At 49.4% G+C, this 22,099-nt stretch overlaps 1 protein-coding gene across 1 annotated transcript in view; it reads left to right on the top strand.

The window, feature by feature from the left end:
* The first annotated feature begins 6,989 nt into the window (after window positions 1–6,989).
* Window positions 6,990–22,099, top strand: part of LOC121332786 (sodium- and chloride-dependent GABA transporter 2) — a 31,511-nt gene continuing 16,401 nt past the window's right edge. The window contains exons 1-8 of the mRNA XM_041398586.1: window positions 6,990–7,219; window positions 7,332–7,396; window positions 8,757–8,978; window positions 13,697–13,831; window positions 14,799–14,939; window positions 15,491–15,575; window positions 17,723–17,855; window positions 21,758–21,892. Coding sequence (XP_041254520.1) covers window positions 8,762–8,978; window positions 13,697–13,831; window positions 14,799–14,939; window positions 15,491–15,575; window positions 17,723–17,855; window positions 21,758–21,892 — 846 coding nt within the window. The 5' untranslated portion in view covers window positions 6,990–7,219; window positions 7,332–7,396; window positions 8,757–8,761. The remainder of the gene's footprint in view (window positions 7,220–7,331; window positions 7,397–8,756; window positions 8,979–13,696; window positions 13,832–14,798; window positions 14,940–15,490; window positions 15,576–17,722; window positions 17,856–21,757; window positions 21,893–22,099) is intronic.

Here is a 22,099-nt window from a genome sequence, read left to right as displayed (position 1 = left end):
TCTGTGCCTCATGCCTGGGCTCCCATTCCCTGCTTCCCTGCTCCACTGCCACTCCTCCTCTTGGCTGGAAGGGTCAGCTTTCTGCATCTGCTCTGAAGCTGAACTTTTTCATCTCTGGCACTCATCAATAGAAAAATAAGATTGCCTTAAGCTATCAATACTGACAGATTACTTTTTTATTTTTTATTTTGTTTCTTTGAGGAAAAATGAATAAGCCTGAAAGAGCCTTGGTGCCATATGATGCAACTGACTACCAGAACAGGAATGACTTGTAGACAGGGGCTCAGCCACGGTGTGAAGGCTTTTGATTCCTGCTTCAGGCAGAATTCCCTCCACCTGGGAAGCTGAGTGAAGGCTCCAGGTGTTGCTCAGGTTATGTCTCAGAGCCCCACCAGTGAACCAGTGATGAGTGCTGGGGTTTCTCTGCCTGCAGGGACCCTGCAGGGAGCTCAGCAGGGCAGCTTAGAGAGGAAGGCTGGCAGCACAGGTCCCTCTGCTTCCTCCTCCACTGCCTTGGCTGCTGGTGACCAGAGGAGCAAAACAAGAGACAAACTGCTGCTGCTGAACAGTGGCCAGGGGCTGGTGGCTCTCACTCACTCCTTGTGCTCAGATAGGGGCTGCCTGTGATGTTTTTAAGAGAGAACATCTGGCAGTGCAAGGATTTTTTAAAAATCTGCTGAAATTCTGATTTTTTTGGAAGCTGGAAAAACTGAACTTAAATTTTATTTCTTCTTTGAATGCCCAAGTTTTCACTTTGTCAACTTTTGCACAGAAAACCTGTTTCTTGAGAAATTTCTGAAGACTTCTCTCTCAATTGTCAACCAATTGAGTATTGGATTGCTCCCTGAATGGAAACTTTGTGTTCTGAGTTGTTACCAGCCCAGTAGTCATGAATTACAAAGTATCTTTTTATTTTTCTTTACTTTTTAGAGTGTTCAAGTATGAACAGATGCTCTGACATCACTGCCCAAATCTTTCTTCTTTAAAAGCAGATTATGGGCTTTCACTCAGGAATCAGTTAAGTACAGCCCTGTCTAACCCCTGAGAAAAGTTTTCCCTTTTTCCTGCCAGGACATCTCCCTTGCAGACAGAAAGGATGCAGGGACATGCAAATCCCTGCCCTGTCAATGGCTTTGATGTCATCCTTCCTGCAGGCAGGTGCTTGCAGACTTACCTCAAAGGAGTAGGATGTGCAGAGCATAAGGAAAGACCATAAGGGGTCCCAATGTGCAGCTGCCTTTCCATCCCTCAGTTTACCCTGTACCTAATCAGTCTGCTCATCCTATGCCTCTCACACCACTGCTGGAATTATGATTTCATTTGGTAAATGGTTCTTGATATGAAAATGTCCTCCACTTGTCTTCTTGGCTGCGGCTTCAAACTGGTGAGTTTTAATTTCTTGATCCAGCTATCAACTTTCACATCAGGAGGCCCATGACTAGTTTTTGGAAGAGTAGCATCTTCTGCCCTCTGCCTAAAATGTGCTCAGGCTCTATTCCCACAGATACTCTGCAAGGGTTTGTTCAGGTTGCTGGTGAAGTGGGAATAGAAAATAGGCCTGAGAACTGATGGAGTTGAAGGGAAAGTAGAAGGAGATGCTTAAAAAAAGTTTGAAGTCTTCAGCTCAGGAGTCTTTGCTTGCTACTCAGCTCCTGCTTATATAACATGGTGTTTTATTATTTTATAAATATATATATATCTATATAGATGTCTATACTTATGTGCTTATAAGGGCATAACCTTGCAGTGCTTTCATTTTGCCTATAAGGAAATTAGGATACTTTTTAATTCTGAGCAGAAAAGCCCCTTTTCCTTGCTCATGTGTGCAAAAGGCCAGTGTTTAATGGGGACAGAGTACTAAGAAGTCAAAGCAGAGGTAAGATGCAGATCTGCCTGCTGCACTCCTGCTGCACCTGTGCATGCAGTACTGCGTGTTCCTGCTTGTGTCTTGGGTTTGGTGCTCCTGAGAGCCAAGTGCCCACCCAAGGAGCACCTGCTGCTTTCATCCTGCTCTGGGGGAAACTGCTGGCACTGGGCATAGCCAAGGGAGCGGTGACAGGAATCTGCAGCTCCACTGCTGCTGGCAATTCCTGTAGCTGCCAAAGCAGGTCAAGGAGCACTCTTGGTGTCAGCTGATCTCCTCCTCTGCTCTGCCCTGGTCATAGAGGGGACAAGCCAGCACACTGTCACCCACACTCCAAGCACTGTGTGAGCACTGCCCCAGCTCCTGCTGTAGAGGAGCAGGGGGTGTGGCAGTGATATCCTCAGGAGAAGGTTTTCCAGCACTCTGAGCAGGCCAGCCCACACTCTAAGCAGTCCCTGAGCTCTGGCTCATGCAGAAATGTCCCCTGTTTATCTCCTGTGTGCAGAGCACAGTGTCCACACAGAGGATCTTGCACAGAAGTGAGGCCTCTCCTGCTCTGCAGCTATCCAGCAAGGACCAGGTTCTTCCAGTCTCAGGACTCTGGTTCTTCAAGCCATTATTTGGAAGCAGTTATCCACTAGGGAGGCTGTCTCTGAAGGAGGTTGTTTGAAAGCTTGCTGCAGGACCTTCTGTCATGCAGGAACTGCAGGTTCTGGATTTTTGCTTCTGCTACTGTAGTTTCAAAATGTGTTGCCTTTCTGGGATGGAGTTTAGAGGCTCAAGCAGGCGTCAATCCTTTGTGCTCACCTTGGCTTCTTTCTCTGCTGAGCAGTCTCCAGGTTCCTGTAAGGTGCCAGCCAGTGTCAGCCTCTATTTATCCCCTTTCTGTGCATGTTTGTGACAATTTTGCTCACTGCAGCCTTGGTTGCTTTAAGCTAAACAACATTTCCAGGCCAGTAGCAGGGTGGTTGTCAGATGGAGGAAATGCTCTGGCCTTTGGTTCCCAGATGATAAAATGGGAAATTGTGCTCCTGGAAGCTGGGAGGTGGCTCACAAGATTGCATTGCCCCAACACACGTGGAGGCAGTTTGTCCTGAGTGACAGAGGAGCAGAGTGGGGCACAGTTGCTCTCAGTGCTCAGCAAAGGCCAGATGTGACTGATAGTTTTTTGTGTTGGGAACGTGAAGCAGCAGCAGTTGTGTCCAGGCCACTCTCCTGAAAACACTTTGGTGGTTTGGGCCAGAATTCATTTTAAAGTAGGTTTAAAAGGAGATACAACACAAGAGGTTGTGCTTGTCTCCCTGTAAACATTTCCCTCTCCTCTTTTCTCCTCCTCATTCCTCTAAGTAGGTGCCTTTTGAATCCCTCCTTTTTTTTAGGTTTGAACTACCTTCCCAGGTGGCTGAAGGTGGCTTGGTGCTTTGGAGGAGAGAAATCCAACATTTACTCCATGCTCAGCTGGACATTAATGTGAGGCAAGACCAGACCTGGGAGTAGGTTCTGTAGTTGTTACCAGAGCATGAAGTATCAGCAGTCAGGGGTGGGCTGGGGCCAGTTCTTATGCACATCTGTCCCAGGAAAAGTCAAAGGACCATATTATCTCTAGAGGCTTTTGTTCAACATTTGCTTTCTTTGGGCTGTAAGCTCTTCCCTGCTAGCACAGCCACAGCTGCTGGTGGAAGTCTGGGATCAAGCTGAAGGCAGAAATCTTGGCAAATGTCCTAAGGTAAAGATAGGAGCAAAACGCAGCATGAATCAATAGCCTTTAGGATTTTCCAGTACTGACAGTGACCCCTGGTCCAGAGCTCTTGCTCTTCTCCAAAATGGGTGTTGGGGAGAAGTGTCTAAGCCAGCTGTGCCCCAGCTGGTACGGCTGCTCCGTGCTTGGCAGCCTGCCTGGATCTGGAGGCTGCTGCAGGACTGCTCTGGAGGCTTTGCTCCAGCAGGGACTGTCCCAATGAATGGTGAGGGACAGCCAGGCTGGCCGGGATGGGGCTGGGAGCCATGTGACAGCCAGGCTGGCCGGGATGGGGCTGGGAGCCGTGTGACAGCCGGGCTGGCCGGGATGGGGCTGGGAGCAGTGACAGGCTCCCCGGGATGGGGCTGGGAGCAGTGACGGCCAGGCTGGCCGGGATGGGGCTGGGAGCAGTGACAGCCAGGCTGGCCGGGATGGGGCTGGGAGCAGTGACAGCCAGGCTGGCCGGGATGGGGCTGGGAGCAGTGACAGCCAGGCTGGCCGGGATGGGGCTGGGAGCAGTGACAGCCAGGCTGGCCGGGATGGGGCTGGGAGCAGTGACAGCCAGGCTGGCCGGGATGGGGCTGGGAGCAGTGACAGCCAGGCTGGCCGGGATGGGGCTGGGAGCAGTGACAGCCAGGCTGGCCGGGATGGGGCTGGGAGCAGTGACAGCCAGGCTGGCCGGGATGGGGCTGGGAGCAGTGACAGCCAGGCTGGCCGGGATGGGGCTGGGAGCAGTGACAGCCAGGCTGGCCGGGATGGGGCTGGGAGCAGTGACAGCCAGGCTGGCCGGGATGGGGCTGGGAGCAGTGACAGCCAGGCTGGCCGGGATGGGGCTGGGAGCAGTGACAGCCAGGCTGGCCGGGATGGGGCTGGGAGCAGTGACAGCCAGGCTGGCCGGGATGGGGCTGGGAGCAGTGTGGCTGCTCTGGCTGCTGCCATCTCCAGCCCTGTGCTCAGAGGAGGTTCCTGACTAGGCAGCCTCTCATTTCACACCCTTTTCAGGGGATGCCACTGAAAGTAGCACCTTGTGCCATCCTCGGGGTTGGCAGGAGAGCGATGCTTGTGGGACAGGTGCCAGCACTTGTGGCACCGGGAGGTGCAGCTTGTGTCACTCCAAGTGGCACACACTGCTTCAAAAGCTCTTACCTGGTCTTCTCCTTATTCATCTATGTGTGTGTATCTATCCAAATAATTTTAAATGGTGTTGTCTTGGTGGATCTCTGGATGAAGTTGTTTGCCTGTTACTACAGCATGCATATTACCTAGGTTTGTTCCTTTTTAATTTTTTTTTTTAAAGATCCACATTTTCCCATTTCTCTTATTTGTTTCTTGCAAACCTGCTTGGTAAAGCTTTGTTTCTGACTGTCCCTATTCTTCCCCTTGCCTTAGATACAATTACACTCAAAATCATAGACATTGAGATTTCATCCTTAGCACTTTTCCCTTTAATTTTTTCATTGCCTTTAATGGGTCGATTAAAGTCCCTCTCAATTTCTTTGCCTTCTACCATTTCAAAAATATATATTGAAAATATATTTTATTTTCTGTAGTCTTAACTGTTCCTTTGTGGCATTGTTGTTTTTTGGTTTTTTTTTCTCTATTTCTGTAAAAAAAAATAAAATTTAAAAACCCCAATATTTCAAGTAACTAAAAAAAAAAAAAAAAAAAAATTAAAACCCCCAATATTTCAAGTAACATCTCCCAGAGCCATATGAATTTTTTCTTAGTTCACTCCAGAATATGTGTAAAGTGATGCTTTCCTTTAAACATGCTTTGCTCAGGATTTTCCAGCTTGCTTTTGCACTTGTAGATTTAACATCCCCCCTCGCTGCTTATGTTTACCCTGAACATTTGTTTTCATTTTCGGGTTATTGTTGTGTTCAGCGCAGTCTTATCACATGGGGTGCAAGCCAAATAGTCTGTAAATGATTGCACATTTTCCTATCATAGTCTATTAGCTCCTGCCAATTAACTTGTTGTCTTGTTGATAGGATTATTGCTATCTGTATGCTGCAGTAATTGTGCTTACTGAGGGATATTCATGCAGTGCTGCTGACGAATGCAATCGTTTGAAATTGGAAATACAGTTTGAAAATCTATGGAAATATTTCCTTAATCTCCTCTCTCCTTACACCAATCTGTTGCACGAGGCAAGATATTATTTGTCTTCACTGTTGTTTTTAATCTCTGCATTCTTACCCTGTTTAACAGCTGCACTAATCACTGTGAGATGGTTTCTGCACAAGATGGGATGTTTTCTGGGTCTCACCATATTGCATAATTTCTCTTCTGGAAGAGGAATTATGGGAAAACCATCTTCCCTGGTTTTCAAGGATCACTGGTTTGAGGAGTGGAGATGTTTTATTTGCACCACTGTGTTTAATTGCTGTGGAAGAGGAGCAGCTCAGTGTGGATTTGCCTGTTTCCTTTCCAAACAATATTCTGTGGTAATGGCCATGGGTACCATGTTTAATTAATCACGCTCAGTGGGAGGAAAAAGTATTTAAATTTATTTTAAATCCGACTTTTTCATCAAATCACGTTAGTTGTTACAGTGTGAGATGTAGTGCATAACATATTCTCTTCTCTGTCTTCTTTTTCCTGGACCTTTGTTGTCACCCTCTTTTCAACCACGGCATCTGTTCCTGAAGTGAGGAGTTGTTGCATATTTGATCACTCCTGGGCTGAGTTAATTCCTTACCTCTCCCTGCCTCTCTTCCATTTCTGTTTCTCCTGCAGGAGGTCTGGTGCTGTGTGGATTTACCACAGATTGATGTGGTGACACCACAGCGCTTGCTGGTTCTTTCTCGTTGTTCTGCCTTCTCAGACTGCCTCTACACATTTTACTGCTGCTTTACACACCTCACACAGGGACGCTGACCCCAAAATTGTTATTTTCTTCCCTGTTCTCTCTTGCCTCAGATATTTATCAACAGATGTCATAAAAATATTTTAAAGCTTTGCCTCACGTGCATCCTTGGACCATCACAGCTGTAACATATGGATACGTTACAGCTCGTTTCACAGCCCAGTGCTCTGTGTGCCTAAGTGGGGCTGGTTGTCTCCTTGCCGTGAAACTTTTCATCTCCTGCTTGGTTGTGTGTTCCCATTGCAGCTTCCAGAGTGGTGTCCTGGGATGGGGCAGCGCTGCTTCTGGAAAAGACCAGTGGCACAGATCCCTGCGCGTGAGGGAAGAGAGTTTGCGACCTGCCAGATTTCTGAATGGGGCTGTTGGGCCCTTAGTAAGAAGCAGCAGAGCGCTCAGCTGAGTTTATTTCCAGCTCTGCTGCCTGCCACTGCTCCTGGCCACAGCACAGTCCTGGGAATCGCGGGCCAGGCTGCGATGAGGGACCTTGCCCTGTGCCCGTGACCTCCCCGCTAAGGAGCAGCGGCGGCAGGGAATTCACCGGGAATTCATGTTCTGTCTCTTACCTCTCCCCAGCAGGTCTCGGCTCCCTGGGGCAGCGCTGCGGAGGCACCTGTGAGCGGTGGGCTCCCCGTTCCCAAGGGAAGGGAGGCGGAGCAGAGCGGGGCCGGCCCGGGACAGAGGCAGCGTGAGCCCTCCTCACAGGCGGGGGCAACGAGCCCCCTCGCACCGGCCATGAAATCAGTCATGTGTAGGTTTTTGTCCAGCCCTGGGGGGTGGGGGAAGGAATGTGGGTTGGGCGAAGTCTAGGATTACACCACCGCTGGATTTTTTTTTTTTTTTTCTTTCCACACTTTAAATAGCCAGCACCTTTCCGTCCTGCCTTCGCCTCTCCCGTCGCCCGCGCCCCGGCAGCGCCGTCCGCAAGGTAACACCTCTGTCCCCGTTTGCTTCTGCCCTGCTCCCCCTGTGCCCCTCACCCTGCCGGGGCTCAGAGGTCACGGAGCATTTTCTGCCTGTTTAATAATTTTCTAGCGTGGCGGGGTCCTGCCAGTCCCTCCTTTCGGCCGCTGTCAAACGCTTGCCAGGGTTTCTTAGCCCTCTTCGTGTGCCCAGGTGTTTTATGGAGGGACTAAACAGGGGGAGGGGAGAGGTTGAAAGCGCTGGTTTGCTCTTTTTTAGTTCTCTCCGGATAGGGGAGAGTATCGTTTGCTGACAGTGCCTTTTCTTGCCCTCCCGGCGAGGGAGTTGCAGGCAGGGATGGATAAATGTCAGTGCAAGGCTGGGGCTGGGGCAGCACGCTCCGCAGGGCATGGAGCAGGCTCGAGGGCTGGCACTGCGCGGGGGAAAGTGCCCTCCTCGGCACGAGGTCCCCAGCAATCCCAGTTTGACACTGGGGATTGCTAAGAACCACAATCCTCACCCTTTCTGCTGTAGGACTTGGCAGCCAGTGGGACATCTTGCCTGGAAGAAAAAGGCACAACCCTCCATGATCCTTCCCAATGGTGTCCTCTTGGAGGTACCTGGGGGAACGTGGGGCAGTGAAGTGGTGCCCACGTGCTCTCTGCTGGTCTTCTCTTAGCACAGATGTATTCAGAGATGGTGCCAAAGGATCTGACAGCAGTGCTGTGGGAAGCTTTGCAGGAAATGGGCAGATGTTTGGAAGGGCAGACCTTGAGAAAGGCAAGATCCCAGATGTCGATGATTTCTGCATGCTTTATCCTGCTGTTAGAAGGACAGCACCATTCTGAAAATCACCTTTTCATGTAGCCTTGAAGATTGTCAGCAACAGTTGCTGCCTTCAAAAGGATAAACTAGCTTTCCTGTCATTTCAGTTTGTTCTCTTCGTGTGTCTAGGAGTTCTGTGTGCTTTGTGGCATCCATCACATGGTCTGTAAAACCAGGCCAAGGCAACAGAAGAGAAACCCTTATAAAATGCCTTGTCAAGTATTTGATCCTGCTGTCATCCCCCTCCAGCCCTGACACAGCAGGAGCTTCAGCCTGGGTCTTCTGTGTAACACTGGGCTAAGAGGATGGGCTTCCAGAGGCAGGACTGTTTTGAGATGTGGCAGTTTAAAATAATGAAATAATAGTGGCTTTCAAGGACTGGTGTTGAACTCATTAGTGAAAATGCACGTGCACTCTTAGCACCAGCAGGAATCTACATGAGGAGAAAGGGAAGAACAGTTTGAGATGTGTATGTGCATGTCCTTGCCCCTCTCTTGCCTCCCATGGCCCAAATTTCTGCATCTTTGTGCTGAATGTAATGAAGGAAACTCTTTTTGAAGGTGGGATGGATTACAGAGTCCCCGGTGCTGTCAGCAATGGTGAAATGGTGCCCACACACCCTGGCATGGAAAAGGAGAAGGAGGAAGAAGAGGAGGAGGACCAGACTCTGGAGCGTGGTCAATGGAACAACAAGCTGGAGTATGTCCTGTCTGTGGCTGGGGAGATCATTGGCCTGGGAAATGTCTGGCGCTTCCCCTACCTCTGCTACAAGAACGGGGGAGGTAAGTGCAGCCAGGCCACCTGGTCACCAGCACCACTCCACAACCCCTCCCAGCTCCTCAGCTGTGCCCAAGTCATCAGTCTGAAGGGAAGGTGCCAACCTGCCAACATGGTTCTGCAATCTAGGACTCCATCAGGGGCTTGTTTTGAACCCAGTGAGACATGGATAACAGTGGCAATATCCCAGGGTTTCTGATTTCTGTAGCTGTGTTTCCCTGAGATGAACAGAGCTCTGCTCCTGCTGGTGAAGCGGGTGGCTATATGCAGAGGGAGGGCTGGAAGAGCAGGGAGAGAGCTCAGCTTTCTGAGCCGTGTGTCTCACGTCAGGCATCCCTGCCTTGAGGAGCTCCAGGCATCCTGTGCAAATGGGATGGGGGGTCCTGGTGGGAGAGCAGGCAGTGTCTGAGAGGCCACAGGGTCCCAGTGTCTTTGCAGGCTCTGTGAGAAGGAACTCAGGGGACTCCCAGGAGCTCTTGAACACAGCTCTTGCTCCTGTGTGTGTCCTTGGAGGGCTGGCCCCTGGGTCCCAGGGACAGGGCAGAGTGGAGGGGTTTCTCCTGCCTCGGGGTAGAAGTACACCACCACTCCTGCCCCACATGGCACTCCCTTGGCACCTACAGGAGCTGTAAGGTGTGGGAGAGGGGCCCCCTGCCTCTGATCCCCACAGAAGGGCTGTGGGAGTGCAGGTGGACATGGGATGCAGAGACAGGGAAGCAGGGTGCTGCTGCTGGCACCCCTGTGCTGCTCAGGCTGTGCTCAGCCATCCACCCCGAGGCCAGGCTGTGCTGTGCCTTGGCTCGCTGTGCAGGTGGAGGGTTGCTGCAGGCTTCCACAGCTTGTGGCTGCCTTTTAAAGGAGAAAGCTATAAAAAATGAAAACACCAAGTTTTTCTCAACTTTGGCTCAGAGACATGTAGAGAGAGGGAGCTGCTCTCTGGTTAGTTGCTAATTGGGCCCTCCAGAAGGGGACAGGGGAAGTGGTGCTTGGCTGGGAGCTGGCAGGGAGTGAGCACTGAGGACCCGGGGCTGAAATCCCCTGGCTTGAGCTTGCAGTAGTCTCATGGGCCTCACTAAACTGCTTTCATCCCAGTGGCATAAAAGAGGATTAAACACTGTTTAGCTACTTTCACGCCATGCTTTCTTCAGTGCTTGTTTCTTTTAACCAGGTGATCAGGCAGTCTCTTTCCCTGTTGAAAAAGGAGAATTTTTCTGCATGTTCTTTTTCTGTGGGAAATGCTTCTTGGCTGCTTATTGAGCTGTGTCTGGTCCCACTGCTGCAACTTTCCTTGGGTTATATTCCATTGATGGGAGCAGGACCTGGAATCCTGTCCAGGCGCCCCTTGCCCCTCAGGGAGGGCTCTGGGGAGAGGGGAGCTCCTGTGTGAGCAGCAGAGGCAAGACTCAAAGGGACTTCTCAGCCTTTTTTCCCTGGAAAAATGGGCCTGAAGCAAAGTCCTGTGAAGCCCTAGAGTCTGTGAGGAATTTGAAGTCCCAGGCAGGTTTTTCATCTCCGGCCCCCTTTCCGTGAGGTAAGTGCAAGGATGGTGCACGAGACTGGTGTGGTGAGGAACAGTTTCTGTAAGGTTTCTCCTGGGGCAGAGCAGTGTGGTGAGGTGGTGCAGGACACGAGTCTCCCTCCTGTCTCATGGCACCCAGCCTACTGCAGACAGCACTGGATCAAAACCCTTGTAACACCTCAAGCTGAATTTTAAAAGTTCCCAGAGGTTTTGCCTTACACTCCTTTAGAAATGCTGGTCCAGACACTTGCTTCTCCCATTCTTCTATAAAGGTGCAGGGCCTTTATCTAATTTCCAGCTCCAGATCAGTCACAGCCAGCCTACAACCATTAACTCTTGTGCCAGCACTGCCATCAGTCTGAGGTAGCTCTGCCCTGCTGGATGACTCTCTCTCCCTTCTGAACTGTGTGCAGGCAGTGGTGATAACTGCTGGCAGCTCTTGCTTTGCCTAAATATGAACCTCTTCAAGAAAAGGTATCTGCAAAATCTGAGTAATTTAAAGAGCCAGTCACTCTTCCCTTCTTTAGGGATATTTTCACATAACAAAGGAAGAGTAGTCCCTTACATATTTAATGCTCAATGCATGATAGCAAAGCCCTACATAGCAGAGAAAAACAGCAAAGAAAAGCAAAAAATTCTTCTTTGTGTGCTTGTTTGCTCTTGCTTTCCCCTGCAGGGGCAGGGCCAGGCCCTCCCTGGGCAGGCTGGCCCTGCTGATTGGGAAATAGCAGGGAAGCCTGTCTGGTGGTGTGGCTGCCAGCACTGCACCACCTCCCCAGCTCCCCTGCCAGCCCCAAGGCCCCCCACTGCTGAAAATGAGATGGGGAGGGCACTGGGGATGGTTACAGAGTAATTTCTGCCCATGTCCCCTGCTCTGCCTGTTGATGGGGGCAATTTAAAGAACACAGACACTGACAGAAAGAATGCTTTTATTTGACTGTGAATATAAAGGCAACACAAAAGTGAAATTATACACTCAATAAAACGACACACTCGGCTTTAGCAAAAAGCAAAGGGAAGCAAGGTAATTCACCTAGTCATTGCTAGATGAGAGAAAGGATAGGGATTGAGATACATCACCAATTGCCTGAATACTTGTGCCATCATCCAGAATCCACAGTCACTGGGAAGCCCTGTTTCATGGTGAGGACCTGGAGAGCCCTTCCCAGCAACTGGAAAAACCCTACACGGTGTGTCCACCTGTAGCTGAGGTCTCCAAATTTGTCCTGAAAGTGGGTTCAGCATTTATAGGCCCAAATCAGTAAGTCAAAGTGACTTGATAATGTTTTTAGCACAGAAACACCTGGATCTGATGGCACATGACCCAGCCAGCAGGGACCAGGGTTTGGCCAGAGCTCAGGCCTCAGCTGGGAGAGTTTTCCCCTAAAATACCCTACAAACAAACCTCTGCTCGTGGCAGTTGGGAAAGTTATTTAAAATGATACATTTCTTGCAGGTAACTACACAAGGTTATACAGAACTAGCACAAGTGTCTTTATCATATATTTTTAGCTAAATAACACTGATGGTGTTGATCACACAGTGCCCAGGATTCATCCTCTGAGTCAGCTCTCACTGAGGTCTGCTGCACAGCACACCTGGGATGTGAGGGGATTAGGGCAGACTGCAAAGACACATCTCTACAAATTTTTTTCTCTCCACCATAATTCTGTGCTATTTCACAGCCTACATGTCAGGACCCTCCTGAAACCTTCCTGAAACTCAAGATAACCACAGGTTAGGAGACAGGCCAGGCTGCAAGTAAGGGAAAACTGGGCTGGAAAGTTTGACTTGCTGCCTCAGAGACCTCTCCTGGAGTTTAGTTAAATTCAAACTTTTATATGACAATAATCTTTCTTGGAAACAGGCTGGATTTTCATGATGATATGATTTTGTGCAAGTTGAGAGTTGAGAGGATGGTGTTAAGACAACCATTTCCCCTGCCTTTTGCCTTCACCAATTTTTGTTTGCAGCACATGGGCAGATGTGCTTTGTTCCTGAAGGGCTGCCAGGTATCACAGAATCACTGAGATTAGAAAAGGCCTCTAAGATCATGGAGTCAAACCATGAAGCCAGCACCCCTTTCAGCTCCTCTTTGTCCACAGGGAGCTGCCAAGGTGCCTTCCCTGTCTGTTTTGCTCACTCTTTTTTTTTTTTTTTTTTTTGCAAGAAGTGGGGGCTGTGGCTCTGTACCTGGCTGGGATGAGCACAGGGTGGGAATCCCAGCCAGTCCCCCAACTGCCCCTTCCCTTTCCCAGCCCCTGCATGCTAGCTAAGCTTCTTAATGAAATCTCCTGGGTTTGGAGTTCTCTTGTGCACCAGGATTGTGATTTCCCATACAGCCCCACTGAGCTGAGCCCAAAGCCAGTCAGCATCACCCAGGCAGGGAAACCACAATTACTGCCTGGCTGCGTTGCCACCTCTGACCCTGCATGCCCTCTGAGCCCACCGCAGCCAAGATGCTGCTCTCTGCTTGAGTCTGCCTCTTTCGTGACCTGTGTCCCTGCCTTTGAGCACAGCCTGAGCAGCTCCAGTGGCACATGATGTGTGAGTGGCACATGATGTGCATGCACCATCTTGTGGGGCTGTCTCCTGTGCTCTGGGGGGTAAAGGCCATTACTACAATTAACATTAGCCTGGGGTAATGAGAAGCCTGAAGCATTTAATCTCTTCCTGCCTGCTCCATGACAGGGCTGGAACCAGGAGGGCAGCCCTGGCTGCTGCTGTGAGGTGCATGTTTTCCTGCACTACTTGCTCTTCCTTTGCATGTCTGCTGCTTTTTGCCAAGCAAATGATTGAGCAACCCCACAAACTGGGCAAAATTCTCAGTCTCCATGTGCTCCTCAGAGCCTTGGTATTGGTATCCATGGGTTTGTCAACTTATTCAGACACAATAATCAATGTGAAAGGAGCCACCAACCTGATTAAAAGTTGGAATGTCTTTACAGCAGAGTGTTCTTCTGTATTTCCATACAGCTATTCACAACTTTCCTCTCCATTCTTTGTACATATTTAATTATTCATGTAATCACATCAGTCCAGAAGATGAAATGTGAGGAAATTTTTTTTCCCCTGGCATCCTGTCTGTCATCTTCCAATCTCCATAGCTGCCATCCCTCCAGGGCTGTCCCACTCAGGAAGAACCTGCCTGGTGACTGCTAGAGACAGCCTGACCCTCATGGGGCTTATTTTTCTATCTGCCAGGTGCCTTCTTCATCCCCTACCTCATCTTCCTCTTCACCTGTGGGATCCCAGTGTTCTTCCTGGAGACAGCACTGGGGCAGTACACGAGCCAGGGAGGGGTGACTGCCTGGCGCAGGATCTGCCCCCTCTTTGAAGGTGAGTGGAGGGGGCTGGGAGGGCATGGGGAGCTGGGGAGACCCTGGGACCCTGAGGGCACGAGCACAGATGTGTCTCCTCACAGCCTGGATTGTTTATGCACCTCCACACATCCCCTGCCTGAGAGGGCCACTGGCTGCCCCCTTTGGATCACCTTCACCAACAGTTCTCACTGTTACATTCCATCCCAGTTTCCTTCTTCACGGCCACAGCTTTGGCAAGGAGCTTTGTGCCCAAATCAAGGTTGTTCTCTAAGAGGTAAATGGGAAAAATGCTTCTGGTGATTATGAGGAACCCAAAGCATGCTGCTGTATTTTTTTTTTTTTTTTTAAGTCAATGCTCTGTCATCTCTGTGAGTTTGCAGGTCATGTAAAACCTTACTGGTGAAGGTGTCAGCTCTGTTAACCAATTGTCAGTAGTCAGATCCTCTGTTTCTAGCACAGTTTCATGACAGCTATCCAGCCTCAAGCCACTGTCTTTGATTTCTCTGAAAGTCACAGTTGCCTCCTCCTCATGAACCTTTAGATGCTTCTCCAACGCCTCCCAGAGAAGGTGTGCAGTGTTAATAAAAGAGATTCACAAATAAAAATGTGAGAATTATTAAAAAAATTTTTTTTTAGAAGAGATGTGACTCAGTAGGTGCCACACCATTGTATGTTTCTGCCCATTTGGGTGGCGTTCCAGCCATAAGCTACCCAGCATCCCTTCCACTGCCACCCTTTCCCCAGGGAAGGCTGTGGCAGGGCAGCAGGAAGAGGGGTGCATGGGGGCCCCTGACTGGATGCCCACTGATGTGGCACGGTGGAGGGGACAGTGGCTCTGGTGGCCACCCCACTGACATGGGTCTGGCAGCGCGCTCAAATTGCAGAGCAGCAGGCACAAACCCTGGGTGAGCAGCTCCCAAAGGGAATGCTGTTCCTGTCCCCTGGCACGTGGGTCACCTGCCCTTGGGGCTCGCTTTCTGCAGGAATTGGCTACGCCTCACAGGTCATCGTCGTACTGCTCAACTTCTACTACATCATTGTGCTGGCCTGGGCCTTGTTTTATCTCTTCAGTTCGTTCACCATTGACCTCCCCTGGGGCAGCTGTGACCACGAGTGGAACACAGGTGGGTGTGGAGCCCTTTCCCTGTTCTCCAGCAGATCCCACTGAGGGAAACCTGCTGCTGCCCAGGGCCAAGCCTCAGGAAAGTGTCTTGCTCCTGAGTGGGTGGGATATGGGTTTGGGGTGCTGGGTCACTGCAGTGCTGTTGGCACTTTTGTGGGAGAGGCTTAGCTGACTCAGTCTGTGCTAGAGAAGCACCAGTGCTGTGCAGTGGTGACCTCCCTGGTGACTCCTGCTCTGGGCTCCAGAAGGTGCCCTTCCTTCTTGGCATCTTTCAATCATCCTGTTCTGTGTGTTAGCCACAGACCCAGTGCTGATCAGGACTGTATCCACTGGAAGGAAAAATTAAATGCTGTCATCTTAAGAGTCCTAGATTTCTTGCCAGCCTTTCCATGGAAGGGATTTCTTTTTGTGCATCCTTGGGACTATAACTTGTCCCAGAGTCAATGCCAGGGAGTCTCAACACTGTGGATGGACAGGGAGGGATTTTTCAGATCCTCTGGTACTCCAGGCACTGCTGCTTACAGTTCTTGTCTCCCTGGGCCTTTCCCACAGGGAACTGCATGGAGCTTCAGAAGGCGAACTCAACCTTCAACGTGACCAGTGAAAACGCCACATCCCCAGTCATCGAGTTCTGGGAGTGAGTAAAGGACAGGCCTGTGCACCCCTTCCCTCCCAGGTGTCATTTCCCTGGGCAAGGGACACAAACTGCAGTATCACATCCTATAAACCCCCCTTGCCAGAAGAGGACACAGAGGGGGAAGGTCAGAGTGAAGGCTCTCAGGGGCAGCCCTGTCAGTCAAGATTAACTTCACTGCTCCCACGGTGTTGCTCTGGAGCTGGCATGCCTCAGAGCCACCTGATTTTGTCCTTCTCTGATGCTGTGTTTCTGTCCTTCTGGACCTTTTGGCCTTTTTGGTTTCACTGACCTCTTTCCTTTGAATCCATGCTGCTGTGTGACACCAGCGTGTTCCCAGGAGGCTCTGGCATGGTGGGCAATGACTTTTGTATGTGTACTGGTCTTATCTCAAAAATAGAAAAAGGAGTGATGTTCTCAGTATAGAGTGACTAATATGAAAGTTATGCTGAGGAGAGAAACTCACCAAAATCAAAATGCTAGGGTCAGATAACTTCACACTTGTGAAGTTGTCCCTTGTGTTTGTTATTTTGTCCCCTTGTGTTAGGTACCCTGGGGTACAGAGCAGCTTTATGTCTGTCACAAAGGCATAGCCCTGTTGACTTAGGATCCCTGATGATCCTCAGCTGGCCCAGTTAAGCACTGAGTGAATGACTGTGCAGGAACCCCTCTGCTGCCACCGTGCATTCCCCCTGCACGTTTGGATGGATGAGGGCTCTGTTCTGTCCCTGCCTACACTCAGGGGTGGGTGGAGCACACACACAGCACCCCCAGAGCTTCCTCAGCTCAGCACAGGGACACTGCCTTTAAACTTCAGTGTTGTAAATTTTTTTTTGTCTCCTGTGCACTCCTTGAGCCTGTGCTCTCCCTCTGCCTGTTGCTCACAGGTGATTAGATGGTGACCTGCCTTAGGCTGCTTTTCCTGCAGCTGAACACTGGAAAATTTGTTGTTTCCACCACTGCTGTGACCATCCCTGTGTCACTGGGGAATAAGCAGTATGGGACTGGAAATTTCCACTGTCCATTGCTTCTGTTCCTTCTGTTTTCACTGTCTCCAGCATCTGTTCCTGCTGTCCCTGGGCAGGGCAGTAGGAGGCCAGCATTTCTTTGAGGAGCTCTGAGCTGCCAGTGGGCTGATCACACACTGCACAGGTCTCTTCTGGCTGCAGTACAGCACCCAGTTAGTTCCAGTCCAGTGGCACCCTTTGCACTGGTTAGAGTCCACATCCTTAGAAGCAGGCAAAGAGCAAGATGACAAAGCGTATCTGAGAGTGCACTGAGATTTTTCCAACCTTTCTCTCACCCCCTCAATCCGCTGCAAGGCTGTGGGGCAATGAGGGCAGCAGTGTGCCTTAGACAAGGGTTCTCCAGCAGCACCTTCATTTTGGGGTAATTGCTGTCTTTTTCAGCAGGGTGGACACTGCTGGTTGCGGGGCTCCAGGGTAGTGCAAGTTCCTCTCTGCCTCTCTCAGGCTTGGGTTTCTGGGACTGCACCCTGGTTCACACTCGAGTTCAAGTGTGTGGTGTAGGAGATAGAGGAGGATGAGTCCTCATTTTTGTAAGTGATGAGGAAGATTTGTCACACACATGACATGGAAAGGCTGTTATTATCTGACCTCATTTGTACCAAGGTCCACAGAGGCCAGGATTTTATGTCCACACTGGCTGCAAGAGGATGCTCTAGGTGGCCTCACCTGACTGTGCAGTGGGGATTATGGTGCTCATGGTTGGGTCTTAGTCACAGAATGAGATGCTGTGCTGCTCTGTGTCCTGAGGTCAGTTATGTGGCTGCCTCAAAAGAGAGAAGTGTGCTGTGGAGAAGGAGTGGGACAGCACTGCTTCTTGGGTGGTCATGATGGATTCTGCATGGTAAGTGCAGCGTACCCCTGACTGTGAGGATTGCAGCGTGTCAGAAAAGTAGGTGAACATTGTGTGTGCATGTGTGACCTGCCAGGCTGGCAGTATTTTTTAGAGAAGATCACTGCTTAATTTCTCTGAGGCTTTCAGCTCAGACCTGAACCTTGTTAGTAAGACAGCTTTTCTCCCTAAAGCCATCAGGCACTGAGGAGGTGAGAACCAGCATGGTGTTGGGAATATTAGTGGCCAGCATCAGTGACCCCTGCATGTTTCTTTGCTTCCCCCCAATGCAGGAGGCGAGTGCTAAAGATTTCTGATGGCATCCAGCACCTGGGTGGTCTCCGCTGGGAGCTGGCTCTGTGTCTCTTGCTGGCTTGGATCATCTGCTACTTCTGCATTTGGAAAGGGGTCAAATCCACAGGCAAGGTGAGTCCTTGGTTCAGGCCAAGCCTCTTCCCTTGGTCACGGCACTGGTTTAACTCAGCTTTTACAGGTTCAGAGAGGTCCTTGAGGTCCCCTGGGAACCACTGTCTGCATAAGCTGGGGGGAGCCTGTAGGGCTCAATGTGGAGCAGGAGTGTGAGCCAGGATCTGTGTTTTTGGGTAGGAAAGGATGGGAGCACCGAGGCATCTCAGATCATCAACTTCCAAGGTGTATATCCCCATCTAGTCCTTCTCCATCCACAGGCTGAGGAAACCCTGCAGTCTTCCTCTGTCTGGGGTGGTTGCATGTTTCCTTCCCACCACAGCATGAGCAAGCAGCAGGTTTTTGCCTCTACTGGAAAATCTTCAAAATCAGATATTAAAAAAGGTAACCATGATGGCCCCCAAGCCCTCTCTGCCTCAGCACCATAGGAGCTGTCCTTTTATGCTTTCTGTTTGTCCCAGCTCTTCCTGCAGTTGCTCATGTTCTCCAGCAGTAAAGGTCTCCTTTTTCTATCCCCACAGCAGTCACCCCAGAGTTATTTCTTTTAATGTTTTTGGGAAAAAACTGGTGTCACTGTCCAGCTCCATTCCATGCTGTCTGTTACAGAGTGTGCCACTCTGATTTGCACTGACCCCATTACTTAGTTTCTGCTACTGCCTCCTGACCCCATTCCCAGCTAGACTAGTCTGGAGCCAGCAAGAACAGATGGAAATGAAAACGTTTAGTGTATTTCCTAAATGGTGTCTTCTCTGCATGTCTTGAACAAGCCATCATGTGTGATGGGGTGTAAACTTTAGCTGCACCCATTTCTATCAAGTTGATGGCATGGATGTTAGCAGTTTCTCTTGCTTCCAGAATGGTCTGGGATTATGAAACATGACAGGGAAATCAAACAGCTTGCAGGGGTGATATTTTCTGGTTTCCATGGAATAAAATTAGAAGAAAAGAGCAACTGCTAGCTGTGGTGGCCTGGTAAAAGAAAACAGAGGCAGTCTAATAACAGCAAATATGATACGAAGATACAGCCACTACATTTAGTGTGGGAAGTCCTGAGAACAGATTCCATATATTTTACATACAAGTTCTTGGTAAGATGCAAGTGATTTTTAGCAAAAAAGTACTAGTGATAGTGAAATCTTGAAAACAGAAACCTTCTGTCATTGAAGCAACAGTGCCCATAGGTTTATCAACCCTCCAAGTATTTAATAATCTGACTAAAAATGATGGCTGTAGGAATATAACCCCACTGGGAAAGGAATATTCCTTAATTCTGAGGATTTGCCTGTGGAGGGTCAACACCTTGATCTGAAATCACCCTACTCGGATCAGCAGTGGTTCTGATCCTCCAGCACAGGGACTGACCCCAGGAGCACTCCCACAGGCAGGAGGTTGTCACAGATGGAACCACTTTGCTGAGGCATGTGGATCAGATTCAAATAAAACCCTGGATGTTGTTGAGCAGCATGTGACAGAATGATCACACTGATCCCGGCAAGGTTCCTAGTGATGTAAGTGCTAACAATGCCCAAAAAATAAAAAATATTGGGTCTGAGCCAAGCACTGAGTAATATCTCATTGGATCCAGATGTTCCTATTGTTAGAAGTTTGGCAATATTAATCCAGCAAAACATTCTCCAAATTCAGGTCTCTGGTCTCGGTGGAGGTGTGAGTGACTGTGGAGTGAAAAGCTTAACACAGAAATTCACACAGGCTGTAAAGCACATAGGATGTTATCAAAACATGAATCCAAATCATATGCCAGAAAAATACCAGTTTGTGCCCTGAGCTCCTAAAACTGATGTTATTTAGAGATTAAGCCAATGTGCAACCTGGCATCCTGGAAGAACATGCACTAAGGTTAAAAGACAATTAATTGCTTTTACGATTGTTGTTTTTAGTCTTGCTTTCATGGGCTGAGAAAGCTTAGACTTGCATCCCATTATTTCCTGAAGGAAGACTTTGGTTGTGTGCTAAATACAGCGATGATGGTTAAACTTGCAGGACCTGCAGATTTGATTTCCTGTCACTGTACAGCTCTAAATCAAAGGCTTCTTGAAAATTTGAGACTGTAGGGAATTTACTTACTGAAGGATCCTGTCCTTGGTGTCTACAGTGTTCAGGATGCACATTCAGAGGGACTAACCTGCACCAGATAGCTCAGGCAATGCAGAGCCTCAGCAAGGAGGTATTTTTCACTGATCTCTGTGTCAGTGTTGTCTGCTGAGATACATAGAGCAGGCCATGTGAAATGCATAGAAAACCTGGAGTTGCAGACAGAGATAATAGTCTAGTATTGGGTTTTTTTCAAGGATGGGTTATCTTTCAAATCCTGTCCTACAATACAAAACTGAATGACTGGAGGGTGTGTGTCCTGACTTAGGGGAGGACTCACAGAATCAGGTGCTTTGGACATTGCTTTATTCAGATGGAATCTATCAGAGTGGATCCAGAAAACAAAATCTCGTTTTGAATTACTGCTCAGATCATAAAGATTACCCAGGGGCAGAGCAGAAGTGGTCATACTGTCCAGGGAAATCATATGCCTGTTCTCAGTAGGATGTCCCCCAACGCAGAAATCACCAAAGATGAGTCACAGCTGGTAACTCCTGCTAAGAGATGGTGGGATTTAGGATTTTAAAGCAACTTATTCTGGATGGATGGGCATGTGTGAGAAATGGGTTATTTCACATCATTACATTTTGCACTTTCTCCAGAGATGAGCTCTCCAGTGCACAACTGCCAGAGCTGAGAAAAGAGCTGTAGGGTAGCGTTCAGGTGAAGCATGCTGATGCAAGTCCTTGCTCAGCACGTCCACACAGGAAAAAACCTGAAGAAACAACATTTATTTTTTTTGGCCTAGCATGATAATGAACAACCTCTTCTCAAGGTGGCCAATAATTCTTTAAGGTGTGGAAGCAATGCAAAAGGATTAATCACATTACTTGAATTGTTGAGGAGGTTGCATGAGCTCTCAATATCATTTTGTGTGGGAAACAGACTGCAATGTGGTGTCAATGTGGCATGCTACAGCAGTTACCCTGACCAATCCTGAAAGTACCCTGGTAGTCCCCAAACTGAGTGTCACATTCACCAGAGGTGAAGTCCCTGAAAGGATTCTCTGATATTGGTTTCCAGCTTTCCCCCAAGGGATGTAGCTCCTTTGCTAGAGCAAAGTGGTTTTAACGCTGCCTGAGCGTGTCTGCAATGCTCATGGGGCTAGTGACACAAAAAGCAAGAGGACATGGGTTCAAGGTCCTGCTGGGTCTGCATTCTTAGTGGCAATTCTGAGACTTGCAGCCCTGCTCTGCCTGAAATGCCCATGATGAGGTCCCTCAGAGGCAGTGCTGAGAGTCACTGCAGTGGGAAGGGCTGGGCAGAACCCCTTTGCCAGTTCCAGCCCTGAGCTGGGGACCCCCAGCATTGTCCCTGGTGGTCCTTCAGTGGCAATCATGTTTCAAGGCATTACCTGCACACCCCTTCACCCTTGCCACTAAACACTATGGAGAAGAGACTGTGTGTCACTCAGACTCTGTTTGGAGTAGGGATGTGAAGATGGATACTGGGGGCAGGTCCTTCCCTGATGCATGCAGATATTACACCACTGGCTTCAGAAAACCCACTCTGACTCCAGTCTGCTGACAGCCTGGCTCAGGGTCTGGATTGCTCTAGGACTAGAAAGATTTTCTCTGCCTCCAGACATGCAATAGCATGTCATAAGTTTCCTGAATGCATTTTAAAATGTGTTTCTTTCTACTGCAGGAGACATCAAGGTGCTCAGCAAAGCACCTTGATGTTCCCTGCCCTCCTCTCCCAGCCCAGGGCTCAGTGCTGTGCCACTGGCTGGCGCTGTGTGCTCTGGCCCATGCTGCTCTCTCACACTTGTCCCTTCCTGCTCCTCCCAGGTGGTATATTTCACTGCCACGTTCCCATACATCATGCTGATTGTTCTGCTGATCAGGGGAGTCTCCTTACCTGGGGCATCCCAGGGAATCCTCTTTTATCTTTATCCAGACATCAGTCGCCTTGGAGATCCTCAGGTAAGGTGGAATGGGGGGGAATGAACAGCTAAGCTGTGCTTGCATGGATTCCTCTGGCAGCCCTCACTCTCTCCTTTTGGTTTTCCTACTCTCTTCCTTCCAGTTTCTACTTTCTGACCCCTCTTTTGCCTCTCTGTAAGGCAGAGCTGTGATACTGATGTCTTTTCTCACAGTCTCTGCTCTCTTTTCCTCCAGTGCTGTTCCCAT

This window comes from Onychostruthus taczanowskii, unplaced genomic scaffold (assembly GCF_017590055.1).
Source record: "Onychostruthus taczanowskii isolate IOZ18803 unplaced genomic scaffold, ASM1759005v1 scaffold15, whole genome shotgun sequence".
In the NCBI taxonomy this organism is placed as follows: Eukaryota; Metazoa; Chordata; class Aves; order Passeriformes; family Passeridae; genus Onychostruthus; species Onychostruthus taczanowskii.
This window is presented reverse-complemented; position numbering and strand designations above follow the sequence as displayed.